General features: G+C 36.9%; 1 protein-coding gene across 8 annotated transcripts in view; it reads right to left on the bottom strand.

Annotated features, from left to right (window-relative positions):
• CAMK2D (calcium/calmodulin dependent protein kinase II delta) overlaps nt 1-3,415 on the bottom strand; it is a 345,760-nt gene extending 342,345 nt beyond the window's left edge. For 4 of the 8 annotated variants that reach the window (XM_074273769.1, XM_074273770.1, XM_074273771.1 and 1 more), the window contains exon 1: nt 1,497-2,364. In XM_074273769.1, the coding sequence (XP_074129870.1) occupies nt 1,497-1,564 (68 nt within the window). In that variant the 5' untranslated portion in view covers nt 1,565-2,364. Of the gene's footprint in view, nt 1-1,496; nt 2,371-2,749 lie in introns of those variants that run through there. The other 4 variants (XM_074273763.1, XM_074273768.1, XM_074273767.1 and 1 more) reach the window with 3 other exon arrangements.
• Between the last annotated feature and the right edge of the window lie 10,246 nt (nt 3,416-13,661).

Raw genomic sequence — 13,661 nt, 5'->3', positions numbered from 1 at the left:
GCCCCAAAAAGAATCTTTCCAAATGGCAACCTAGCTTTTTCTTAATTTTCAAGAATATAATAGTGATTAGAATTTAACAGGGAAAGTACCATATCATTAGACAACAAAATAAAAGGGATTGCCAATTATAATGGATCTTGTTTGCACAAGGAATTTGAACACATTTTACAATATCTGCTCACATAGCAGCACCAAATGCCCAGAGAAAACTAACAAGAGTTGAAAAAAAAGAGCCAAAATCTGCTGCCCATTTATTTTGTTAGGGGAAAAATATTGAGAGTATCTCCAACTCTTTAAATATGATAATTGTTCTCAGTGAAATATAAATATTGAGCATATTTGTGTGGGTTAATGAATTCAGGCATGATGATTTCTTTATGTCTTGGTTTTAAAAAAAGGCTTTTAATTAAACTGCCTTTTCCAACAAATTTCCATGGTATGTGTGTGTATGTATACATATATGTATGTATGTATATATACATATATGTGTGTATATATATATGTATGTGCAACACCACTCAGTGTAAGAGTATCATATTGAATAAATACACTTACACAGTGAAATTTACATCTCCTTTTATTTGCTTTCATCAGTTACCAAACATATATGCACATACACCTCCAAGTAATAGATCAAAATATATAGATAAGAACAAGCACAGTGGCTGAGTCTCTACCTTAGAATTCTTTATAATGAGTTCCCTCATTTAGGTCTTCTTCCCTCCTCTATCTTAAAATTGTCAAGTATTTTTGCCAGGATATCTATATATAATTTTAAAAGCACACTCAGAGACACACAAAACAAGGACTCTCCCCTTTCCAGGGCGTTTTTCCTCCTTGCATATTTAAATAAATCCTCCTAGTAGAGACTGTCTATATATACCCTCGGGAAAATGATGACAATCAATCCCAGAAAGTTTTCCCTCTCTAAAATAGCTGAAATTTGTAGGGGGTTGGCACATAGGTATGTATGTTTCACTGAGTTGCTATTTCTTCTGACAGAACTATTAAATGCAAAATAAACTGAACGCCAATTTGAACTTTCAGCATCAATAAATATGGCACCGTCTGTGCCAGGGAGGTTCTCATACCAAAAAGACTCGCCGGTAAACCCTGAAGGGATCTCTATTTACAGAAAACATGCTCCATGTTGCATTTTACTGGGTTCTCATTTCCTGTCTTTCACAAGCATATACACATTCCAAAGGATGACAGCTAAAATTGCTAGGAGGCTCTCTTGCACAAATGGGAGTAGGGAAAGAAGATGGGTGGGATTATCAGATTTGGCTACGGCCTGATGGTCTTCTCTTTCTACCCCCCACCCCCAATTTAAGGATCAGCACTTTTGCCCGGCGGTCAAGCCAGGCTTCCCCACCACTTCCCTCCCTCTTTCTAAACTCCCACGACCTCTTAAAGGTAAGGACCTCTTGATCGGGGTAACTCGACTAGCCCTCCGAAGGAAAGGGGACCAGCAGATGCCAGGCAAGGACGCTTACTTTCCAAGCTCCTCGAAAAGCTGATACTCATCGGTGAACCTGGTGCAGGTTGTCGTTGAAGCCATCATAGGTCTGTCTGCGCTGCCTCCTGTCGAAGAGGGAGGAGGATAAGACGGGACGGGCTGTGCTGTTTGCCTGGGACTGGGCCCCAGTCGTCTTCCTTCACTTTTCTAGCCCGAAAGTGGCCGGATTGGGGACTGGGGCGGGGTAAGGGGAGAGAAGGTAGAAAGGGTGGAATAGGAAAGAAAGGGTGGCGTGGGGTCCCCTCTTCACAATCGTACAATCCTCCTTCCTTCTTTCTCTTCTCCGGCTCTGGACGCTCCACCCTCCCTTTCTCCCACCCCCACTCCTCAATTGGAGGAGGGGGGGGAAGTATTATAGAAAAGGTGCCAGGAATTTGGACTGGGGAGGCTGGGTGAGGATGGAAATGGGAGAGGGCGGGTTGGAGAGAGGAAAAACTCAGCCAGCCAAGGGCAGGAGGCAAGCAGTGGCGAAAAGATAGGAACTGGGAACTAGAAGGAATAAAGGCAGAGAGGAAGGAGTGCAAGGGTGGAGAGGTGGAGTGGAGTGGGGAGGGGGCAGGGGAAAGAAGAGAAGCCTGAAGGAGAGAACTCCAGTCCAGTTGCAGCTGTCAGTAGCCTCTGTCTCTATACTCCAGTGGGTGGGCGTGCGCGAAGGAGCGCAGGAGTGGGAGCTCGGCTCTTTTGCGCGGCTTCCCCTCTCCTTCCCGGCTCTGCCAGTGACAGCCGCCGGGCAGCTCCCTGGGAATGGGGAGACACAGCCCCGGGCGCGCAGGACACCCGGGGTGGGCAGCAGTGGGACGAGCACAGTTCCGCTCAGAAGTCTCAGCGTCCCTGCTATTTCCCCCAGCTCCTCCTCGAGCTACTGCGGGGCCACCCGCCCCAACCCTGCTCTCTCTCCCCCCCCCCCCCTCCATTTCTGTCTCATACCTCCCTCTAGTGACACAATTCTCTTTCAGTTCGCAATATCTCTGTGTGTATGTGCGCGCGCGCTGGGGGGAGGGGTAGACTCAGGTAGACTGCAAACAGATTAAGAGACGGCTGGCTCTCACAATTTGAACTGCTGTGGGGAGGACAGGAAGTAAGTAAAGGTACTGAGGAACAGACTCTGCAATGATGGCCTAGAATACCCCAAAACACGCACACACACGCCCCACGGGAAAAAGGGGACAGGGTTCGAAATCGGAGAAGGGAAGGGCAGGGCAAAGGTTACTGAAGAAAGTGTCCAGTTACCCCTTTAGCTCTAGGAAGGCCCCAGGCGGAGGTGTGGATCGTCTGCAGGAGACAAAAGAATGGATCCACAGCTTGGCCGAGCGCTTTAAAACGCCCTTTCGCGGTCAGACTCTCGGAACTAAACTCCTTGGGGAGCAGATTGAGGCCCGCCGCTCTCCCCCGCTCGTTTTTCTCGTGCGCATTCGGAGTCTGACTATAGTATGGCCAATTTCCCGCAGGATCTTCCCGTGTGGGAGGCGGGGGTGGGGACAAGCTCAACTACATTAGTGCTTGCGTGCGAACCCAGTCGGGACGTTTTACAACCCAGCTTTCCACCTCGGAGCTGAGGCTTTAAATTGTTCAGAAGCGGCCTCCGTTGCAGAAGTGATGTGGTTGCAGCAGCTACGATGCAGCGCAGGGGTGGCTCCCACGCCCCAGTCAGGAAGTTGTTCTCCCGCGTTCCGCGAGCCCTAGGGACTCCAGTCTCCTGGCCCGTCTACTCCCCTTAAAGGTGCAGATTATACATTTCCACCTCTTCCCTCCCCTAAGGAATATTGGTATTTAAGTGTGCATCAAGCAGATGAGTGCACAGAGAATAAACGCGCAAATCAGCTCTCTGCCACACACTCCCTATTACTGGGTAGAAAAAACTCCAGGTCCTCACTGGCGCTGAGCGCGCAGCCTCTCGCGAGATTAGTCTGTTTTTGTGGCAGAGGGGAGGAGTAGGGTAGAGTTGAGAAGGTTGTCTCTCTATCACGGGACCGAATGTAGGTTGACGTCATTTACATCACATGAACTTGTCCAGTCTGTTTCCATTTGCAAAGGAGGAAATTAAAAAAAGGTCTGTTAGGTGAGCTGTCAAGAGTACGGAGAGATGGCAGCCCTTGAATGTGTTGCACAAATGAGTAGTATTTGATAAGCACGTGTTCAGATCCGCGCTATGCCCCTCAGCACACGTGCAAATAAAGACATTGGTTCATATGTATCAGCCATTTAATTAGTGGAAATCAATCATTGGCATAGTAACCACAAGTTAAGTCAAGTGGGTAACAACCACAAACTGGTCTGACTGACCTTTGGGTTTCCTTTCCATTTCTTTCACTCCATAAAAAAGTGTGGCAATTGTCAATTCAAAGGGAACGAGAACAAAGGGGGTCATTTTGTAAACTATTCCTTTTTGTTACTTCAGTACAGATTCTGAAAACATCGCTGTCAGAAACAACCACCGAAACCCCATGCTGTGAATGAGTCACAAAATTACATAGCTGTAAAGAGAGGGTATGGTCGAACTTATTTATCACCTAGTACTAGGGCCTGGAAATGTTAAATGTCTTACCTGAAAAATCTTAGTTGCCCAAACAAGAAAAATTCAGGTTTCCAGAATCTCGATCTCCTCTTTGTCACAATAGTTGAAATAACATATTTGCAAACCTTAAAGTTCTGTGGTTATTCCGAAACATATTGTCTGGCAGCCATGTTCAAAAATCTTCAGAGCCTTCTAAGTGACTATAAATTTAATTAGTCCATATTTACTGTCCTTTGTAATCTGGCTCCAGTTTATCTTTTTAGTGTTATTGTACATTATTTCCCTTCAAGCTAAATTAGATGACCCACCATTCCTTAACCCTGCCCCATTTCTTCACATTTATAAGGTAATCATCCATACCTGGAATGCAATCTCTCCTCATTCATTGCTCATCAAATACTTCTTTTCCTTTAAGGAAGAGAGACCATTAACAAAATAGCCAGACCCCTCCATACTAAGTGCTTGATGCTTGAGTGATTGACTAAAACCAAACTCATATCAATCTGTTCCCATCTTATCTATCTTGTTTTGAACAACTTTTTTAAGACCATTGTCCACTTCTCTTCCTTACCTCCATAACACCCCACTTTGTCTTATAATTATCTCTGTACATGTTGTATCCCTACTATGGTGCCATAAGGTTCTTAAGACCAGAGACTGCATTGTTTCAATTTCCTCATTCCAATAAGCAGCATAGTGCTTTACTAATAACTGGCACTAATGAGTAAACATTCTTGAATTGATTTGCCTAACAATTTGGTATTCCAACTCTATATTATATTATATTGCCATTAAATTTTCAAAATAAAAATTTCCCATACCCATAAAATAATTAGTGCTTTATATTCCTTCAGAAAAATCAAATGCAAAATCATTGTAATTTAAATGTAATTTTTTAAAATGAAAATTTTGATTAAAATTAAAGATGAAAGGAATACAGGCTTTATTTAGGATATAAAATGAAATCAGCCAATCATACAAATAATTTCAAGTAAAATATTTTAAATATTATAATTTTGAGAAATATAGCCTATATGACTTTCCTACTTATCACTTAATGAAATATTAATAAAAATAAAGTTTGAAATCAGTAATCAAGAATAGTACTTGCATTTTAAAAAGTATGTGATTCTTGAAACCTACACATCATTTTATCTCAGCTCCTTAAAATTCAGTAATTTTGAGACGTTTGTATTGCATTATAAAAAAATAAATATGTTTTAATTTTGCTATGAAAGGACAGTAGGAAAACATAAACAATGTCTATGTTGTCATGAGTTTAGGTAAATCAGTCCTTTCCCTTAAGCCATATTTTGAGATGTTTGATATTTGTCTTCTTGTGCCTAAGCACAATTCCATTTGTATAAAAGGCACTTGATTAGTATAGATTTAATTTGCATTTCTCTGATCAATTATGACTTAGAGCACCTTTTTATATGACTAGAAATGGTTTCAAATTCTTCATCTGAAAATTGTTTCTTCATATCCTTTGACCAATTATCAACTGGAGAGTGGCTTCAATTCTTATAAATTTGAGTCAGTTCTCTATATATTTTAGAAATGAGGCCTTTATCAGAACTCTTGAATATAAAAATGCTTTCCCAGTTTATTGCTTCTCTTCTGATCCTGTCTGCACTAGTTTTGTTTGTATAATAACTTTTTAACTTAATATAATCAAAATTATGCATTTTGTGATCAATAATGATCTCTAGTTTTAATTGGTCACAAATTCCTTCCTCCTCCACAAATCTGAGAGATAACCTATCCTATGTTCTTTTAACTGGTTTATAATATAATTTCTTATGTCTAGATCATGAACCCATTTCAATTCATCCTTATCTTACTATATGGTGTTAGGTGTGGGTCAATGTCTAATTTATGCCATACTAAGTTTCCAATTTTCCTGGCAGTTTTTGTCAGTGAGTTCTTATCCAAAAGCTGGATTCTTTGGGTTTGTCAAACACTAGATTACCAGTAATTGGCTGGTTTGTCTTTTGAACCTAACCTATTCCATTGACTGACTGTTCAGTTTCTTAGCCAGTACCAAATGGTTTTGATGACCACTGCTTTATAATATAGTTTTAGGTCTGGTACAGCTAGGCCAACTTCATTTGCATTTTTAAAAATTAATTTCCTTGGAATTCTTGAACTTTTGTTCTTCTAGATGAATTTTGTTATTATTTTTTCTAGATCTGCAAAATAATTTCTTGGGAGTTTGATTACTATATCACTAAATAAGTAGATTAATTTAGGTAATATTGTCATTTTTATTATATTTGCTCAGCCTATCCAAGAGCACTTGATATTTTCCCAATAGTTTAGATCTAACTTTGTGTCGAAAGTGTTTTGTAGTTGTATTCATATATTTCCTGACTGTGCCTTGATAGGCAGACTCCCAAATCAACAATTATTTTAAATTTAAACTTTGTTGGTGATATATGATACTGATGATTTATGAGGATTTATTTTATCCTGTAACTTTGCTAAAGTTGTGGATTGTTTCTAGTAGTATTTTAGTTGATTCTCTAAAGTTCTTTAAGAATATCTTTTTTTCTTCTCTTATTGCCAAAGCTAATATTTATAATACAATATTGAACGGTGATAGTGAGCAATCTTGTTTCACTCTGATCATGTTGGAAATGGTTCTAGTTTATCCCCATTACATATGATATTACTGATGGTTTTAAATAGATGCTACTAATCATTTTAAGGAAAACTCTATTTATTGCTATACTCTGTAGGGTTTTTGATAGGAATGGGTGTTAGATTTTATCAAATGCTTTTTCTGCATCTATTGAGATAATCATATGGTTTTGTTAGTTTGGTTTATTGATATAGTCAATTATGCTAATAGTTTTCCTATTATTAAACCAGCCCTGCATTCCTGGTATAAATCCTACTTGATCATGGTGTATTTTCCTGGGTATGACTTTTTGTAATCCCTTTGCTAATATTTTATATTAAATTTTTGCATTAATATTAATTAGGAAAATTGGTTGACAATTTTCTCTGTTTTAATCCAACCTGGTTTAGGTGCCAGTATCATGTCTGTGTCATAAAAGGAATTTGATAGGAGTCCTTCCTTCCCTATTTTTTTCAAATACTTTGTATAGTGTTGGAGTTAATTGTTCTTTAAATGTTTGCTAGAATCCTGGAGATTTTTTCTTAGGGAGTTGATTAATAACTTCTTCTATTTCTTTTTTCTAAAATGAGACTATTTGAGTAATTTATTTCCTCTTTTGTTAACCTGGGCAATCTATATTTTTATAGGTATTCCTCCATTTCACTTAGATTATTAAATGTATTGAGATAGAATTGGGCAAAATACTCCCTATTTCATTTTTGAGACTAACAATTTGATTTTCTTCTCTCTTTTTTATAATCAAATTTACTAAAGGTTTATCTAATTTTTTTTTCATAAAACCAACTCTTAGTTTTATTTATTAATTCAAAAAAATTTTTTTAACTTTCAATTTTGTTAATCTCCCCTTTTATTGTTAGGATTTCAAATTTGGTATTTAATTGAGGATTTTTAATTTGTTCTTTTTCTAGCTTTTTTAGTTGCAAGCCCAATTCATTGATCTTCTCTTTCTCTATTTGATGCAAGTAAGCATCTAGAGATATAAAATTTCTTTTTATTACCGCTTTGACTACAAACCACAAATTTTGGTATATTGTCTCATTATTGTAGATTATTTTGGATGAAATTGTTGATTGTGTCTATGATTTGCTGTTTCACCCATTCATTCTTTAGGATGAGATTATTTAGTTTCCAATTAATTTTTGGTCTATTTTCCCTGGCCTTTTATTGAATGTAATTCTTATTGCACTGTGATCTGTAAAAAATGAATTTACTATTTCTGCCTTTCTGCATTTGATTTTCAGATCTTCATGGTCAATTTTGGTATAGTTTCCATGAACTGCCAAGAATAACGTGTATTCCTTTCTGTCACTATTCAATTTTCTCCATAGATCTATCATACCTAAGTTTTCTAATATTTTATTTACCTCCTTAATTCTTTCTTATGTATTTTGTGGTTTGATTTATCTAGTTCTGAGAAAGCAAGGTTGAGATCCCTCACTATTATAGTTTTTCTGTCTATATCTTCTTGCAGCTCTCTTAAAATTCCCTTTAGGAATTTAGATATTCTATACTACTTGGTGCATATATATTTAGTATTGATATTGCTTCATTATCTATGGTACCCTTTCATTCCTTATCTTTTTTAATTAGATCTATTTTTGCTTTTGCTTGATCTCAGATCAGGATGGCTACCTTTTCTTTTCTTTTTTATAATGCTTTTTATTATTCTTTATTATGCTTACTTCACCTGAAACATAATAGATTCTGCTCCAGTCTTTTACCTTTACTCTGTATATATCACTATGCTTTAAATGTATTTCTTGTAAACAACATATTGTAGGATTCTGGTTTTTAATCCAGTCTACTGTCCATTCTGCTTTATGGAAGAGTTCACCCCATTCACATTCACAGTTAAAATGACTTAATTATATATTTTCCCACCATCTTATGTATCTAAAACTATGCTTTTCTCTTTCCTTTCTCCCTCTTTCTTCTTTTGCTTCTGACCCCACTACTTGCCTCAAACCACCTTCCCCCTTTCTTATACATTTCCCCTACTATTTTTGTTTTCCCCTCTATTAGCCTCCCCCTTTCCTTTTCCTTTTCCCTTCCTACTTCCCCATAAGGTGGGACAAGTTTCTCTGTGAAACCAAATATGTCTAATATTCTCTCTTTGAGCCAAATCTGATAAGAGTAAGATTCACACACTGTTCATCTCCCTCCCTTCTTTCCCACAATTATAATAGGTTTTCTTTGCCTCTTCATCAGATATAATTTCCCTCATTTTACCTCTATTTCTCCCTTTTTCTAGTACAATGCCCTTCCCATCCCTAACTTCTTTTTTTGTATTATTACAGTAAAACCAAATTATACCTGTACTCTCCATGTATAGTTATATCAGAAATATAGTTCTCATGAGTTTTTTTTCTTCTTTTTATCTTTTTAGGCTTCTCTTGAGTTCTACATTTGGAGTTCAAATTTTGGTTAGCTCTGTTCTTTTCATCAAAAATAAATGAAATTCACCTGTTTCAGTGAATGAACATCTTCTTCCCTGAAATAAAACACTCAGTTTAGCAGGGTAGTTTATTCTTGTCTGCATTCCAAGTTCCTTTGCCTTTTGGAATATTAGATTGCTAGGCCCTTTGGTCCTTTAAAGTGAAAGCTGCTAGGTCTTGGGTAATCCTTATTGTGGCTTGTAGGTATTTTAATTGTTTCTTTCTGGCTATTTGCAATATTTTTTCCCTTGGTCTGATAGTTCTGAAATGTAACCACAATATTCTTTGGAGTTTTCATTTTGGGGTCTCTTTCTGGAGGTGATCAGTGAATTCTTTCAATGGCTATTTTACCTTCTGATTCTAGGACATCAGGGCAATTTTCTTTGATGATCTTTTTTTCATCATGGTTTTTAGGAAGTCCAATAATCCTTAGATTGTCTGTCCTAGACAATTGATGGGCATGCCAATTGAATTTTTAAAACAGTTGTTTTGTTTTTTTGGATTTTTTTTTTCCATTTCACAAAATTCTGTCTTTCAGGGAGTTGTTTTCTTCTTCCATTTTGTCAAATCTAATTTGTAAAGACTTATATGCTTTTTCCATTCCACTAAAACTCTTTTATAAGGAGGTGTTTTTTTTTAATAATTTTTGTTTCCCTGGAAAATGAATGGATGTTCATCAATTGGAGAATGGTTGGGTAAATTATGGTATATGAATGTTATGGAATATTATTGTTCTGTAAGAAATGACCATCAGGAGGAATACAGAGAGGCTTGAAGAGACTTATATCAACTGATGCTGAGTGAAACGAGCAGAACTAGGAAATCATTATATACTTCAACAATGATACTGTATGAGGATGTATTCTGATACATGAAGATAGCCACTATATTCAACATAGAGAAGAGCTAATCCAATTCCAACTGATCATTGATGGACAGAATCAGCTACACCCAGAAAAGGAACATTGGGAAATGAGTGTAAACTGTTGAGCATTTTTTTTTTGTTTTTCTTCCCAGATTATTTTTACCTTCTGAATCCAATTCTTTCTTTGCAACAACAACAACAAAATTCGGTTCTGCACATATATATTGTACCTAGGATATACTATAAGATATTTAATATGTATGGGAATGCCTGCCATCTAGGGGAAGGGGTGGAGGGAAGGAGGGGAAAAATTCAGAATAGAAGGGAGTACAAGGAATAATGTTTATTAAAAAAATTACCTATGCATATGTACTGTCAAAAAAAAGTAATACTTATAAAATTAATTAAAAAAAGAAAAATAATAATAATTTTTGTTTCCTTTCCCAAACCCTCTTGCAAAGTTCTCATTTTCTTTTCCTATTTTTCTTCTAGCTCTTTTAAAAGATCCTTTTAAATTTCTTCCAAGATAGCTTTGCGAGATGGGGACCAATTTATATCACTGGAGCATCATTTGGAAATAACCTGCTTTTAGTGACTTTAGGGTTTGAAATCTGTTCTTTGCTTTCACCATAAAAACTGTCTGTGGTCAGAGTTGGTTTTGCTTTTTTTGCTCACTTTTTTAAAAAAGTTGAGGTCTGCTTTTAGGGCAAAAAAGAGATTGTCCAAGCTTCTTCTACAAGTAGTAGTGGTTGTGCTGGGTCAGTGCTGACTGACTTCAATCTTAAGTAGGTGTGGCCAAGTCCTGTGAAATTCTGGTTTTTCAGGGTTCATTATTTGCATTTTGTATTTGTATTGAATTTCTTATCACTAATTTGCTGGCTTGCAATCAGTTCAGAGGAGCCAACACTGCTCCAGATTCCTCCCACTAGATTTTCCAGCATGTGGAGCCCACACCACTCTGGGTCTCTGTACTGCCAACACCTGGAATCTGTGCTCAGCCTGCTTGCACTTAGCCCACTGCCTCCATGCCTGATTGAAACAGATCTTTTCTGGAGATCTTTGAAATTATCTTCTTCTGGTAATTTGTTACATCCCCAATATTTGTGAGTTCTGTCAATCCAAAACTAATCCAGAGGCTGGATTTGCTGTTAGTGTGAGAGTTGTGGAAAGAGCTCAGAAAAAGACATGTGCCTTCTCTGACATCTTGGCTCCATCACCCCAATTTTAATGTTTGAATGTATCTTTGATCTCATTATTGAAAGTACTCTCTTCCAATGATACAAATTATAGCCCGTATCGCCTATCTTATCCTATGCAATTGTCCATATTCTGCCACAACCATTTTTGGATTATCTTTCACCGTGCTAAAGGGCTTTCTATGGCTCCTTTATTAATCTATATATTAAAATATAATATTTAGAACTCTTCATGTATTATACCCACTCATTCCACGACTGGTAGATCTCCTTTGTCCATCATACATTGTCTTGATGACATCTTTTATACTAATTATTTGACTAGAGCAATGGTTAGAGTTTTGTCAAGTTCAAGAGCTTATGGTCCATTGGCATAGATTTGATTCAGCAATCTCATTAGTGGGTCTGTATCACAAACAAATTATAAAGGAGAGAAAAGGATTCACAAGTTCAAAAATGTAGCAGCTCCTTTTTTGGTGTCAAGGAATTGGAAATTGAGTAGATTACACATCAATTGTGATGTCTGAATAAGTTATATGAATATAGTAGAATATTATTGTTCTATGAGAAATGATGAGTAGGCTGACTTCAGAAAAGCTTGAAAGATTTACATGAACTGATGCTGAGTGAAGTGAGCAAAACTCGGAGAACACTGTACATACTTACATTTAAATTATATGATGATCAACAGAGATCAGCAATGCAGTGATCCAAGACAATTCCAAAAGACTTGGGATGAAAAATGCCATTTGCATCCAGGGAGAGAACTAATGAAGATTTAATGTGGATTAAAATATAATATTCTCACATTTTTTGTTTGTCTCTTTGATTTTTCTTTCTCATGATTTTTCCCTTTTAGTCTGATTTTTCTTGGCCATGATAAACTTAGAAATATGTTAAAAATGATTGTACACATATAATCTATATCAAATCATTTCCTGTCTTGGGGAAGGGAAAGCTAAGGGAAGGAGGAAAGAAAAATTTAGGACACATAATCTTACAAAAATGAATATTGAAAACTATCTTTATATGTATTTGGGAAAATATGGGGCAGAGCCAAGATGGTAGATAGTAGATAGAACTTAGCATAAGCTGCTTCTGATTTTCCTCTGAGTCAATGTAAGATCAAGCCTCTGAATGGATTTTGGAGGGACAAAACCCACAAACATTCAGCGTGTAATAATTTTCCAGTATAAGATGTCTTAGAAGGACATCAGAGTAGCTCTGTCTCAAATGGGCAGGGAGGAGCACAGCCCAGCACAGGTACAGCTCAGGAAGGTCCAGAGTGAAGCAGCAAAACACCTTTAAATAAAGCCTCAAAAGAGGAAATACACAGCTGGTACTGGCTAAGAAATAAGAGTAGTAGATTAATGTTAGATTCAGAACACAAAATGGTCAATGACTACAGTAATCTAGTATTTGACAAACCCAAAGAACCCAGCTTTTGAAATAAGAACTCACTATTTGACAAAAACTGCTGGGAAAATTGTTAAGTAGTATGGCAAAAACTAGGAATACCAAGATAAGGTCAAAATGAGTTCATGATTTAGATAAAAAGAGTGATATTATAAGCAAATTAGAAGAACATAGGATAGTTTACCTCTCAGATATCTAGAGAAGGAAGGAATTTGTGGCCAAATAAGAACTAGAGATCATTATTGAACACAAAATAGAAAATTTTGATTATATTAAGTTAAACAGCATTTGTACAAACAAAACTAATGCAGACAAGATTAGAAGGGAAACAATAAATTGGGAAGATATTTTTACATTTAAAGGTTCTAATAAAGGTTTCATTTCTAAAATATATAGAGAATTGACTCAAATTTATAAGAATTTAAGCCATTCTCCAATTGATAATTGGTCAAAGGAGATAAAGAGACAATTTTCAGATGAAGAAATTGAAACCATTTCTTGTCATGTGAAAAGGTGCTCCAAATCATTATTGATCAAAGAATTGCAAATTAAGACAAGTGAGATACCAATACACACCTCTCAAATTGGCTAAGATGACAGGAAAAGATAATGACTAATGGTAGAGAGGATGTGGGAAAACTGTGACATTGATACATTGTTGGTGGAACTGTGAACAGATCCTACCATTCTGGAGAGCAATTGGAACTATGCCCAAAGAGTTATACCCTTTGCATACCCTTTGACCCAGCAGTGTTTCTACTGGGTTTATATCCCAAAGAGATCTTAAAGGAGGGAAAGGGACCTACATGTTTGTGGAAACCCTTTTTGTAGTGGCAAGAAACTGGAAATTGAGTGGGTGCCTATCAGTTGGAGAATGGTTGAGTAAGTTACTCCCTGGAATCTAAGTTCACTTCTATCCCATGATGAAGACTTTGTGTGGATGATACAGGCCTCATTTCCAAAATATATAGAGAATTGCCTCTAATTTATAAGAAATCAAGCCATTCTCCAATTGATAAATGGTCAAAGGATATGAACAGACAATTCTCAGATTAAGAAACTGAAACTATT

This window comes from Sminthopsis crassicaudata, chromosome 6 (assembly GCF_048593235.1).
Source record: "Sminthopsis crassicaudata isolate SCR6 chromosome 6, ASM4859323v1, whole genome shotgun sequence".
Lineage (NCBI taxonomy): Eukaryota > Metazoa > Chordata > Mammalia > Dasyuromorphia > Dasyuridae > Sminthopsis > Sminthopsis crassicaudata.
The sequence above is the reverse complement of the archived record's forward strand: the minus strand, read 5'-3'. Positions and strand labels throughout refer to the sequence as shown.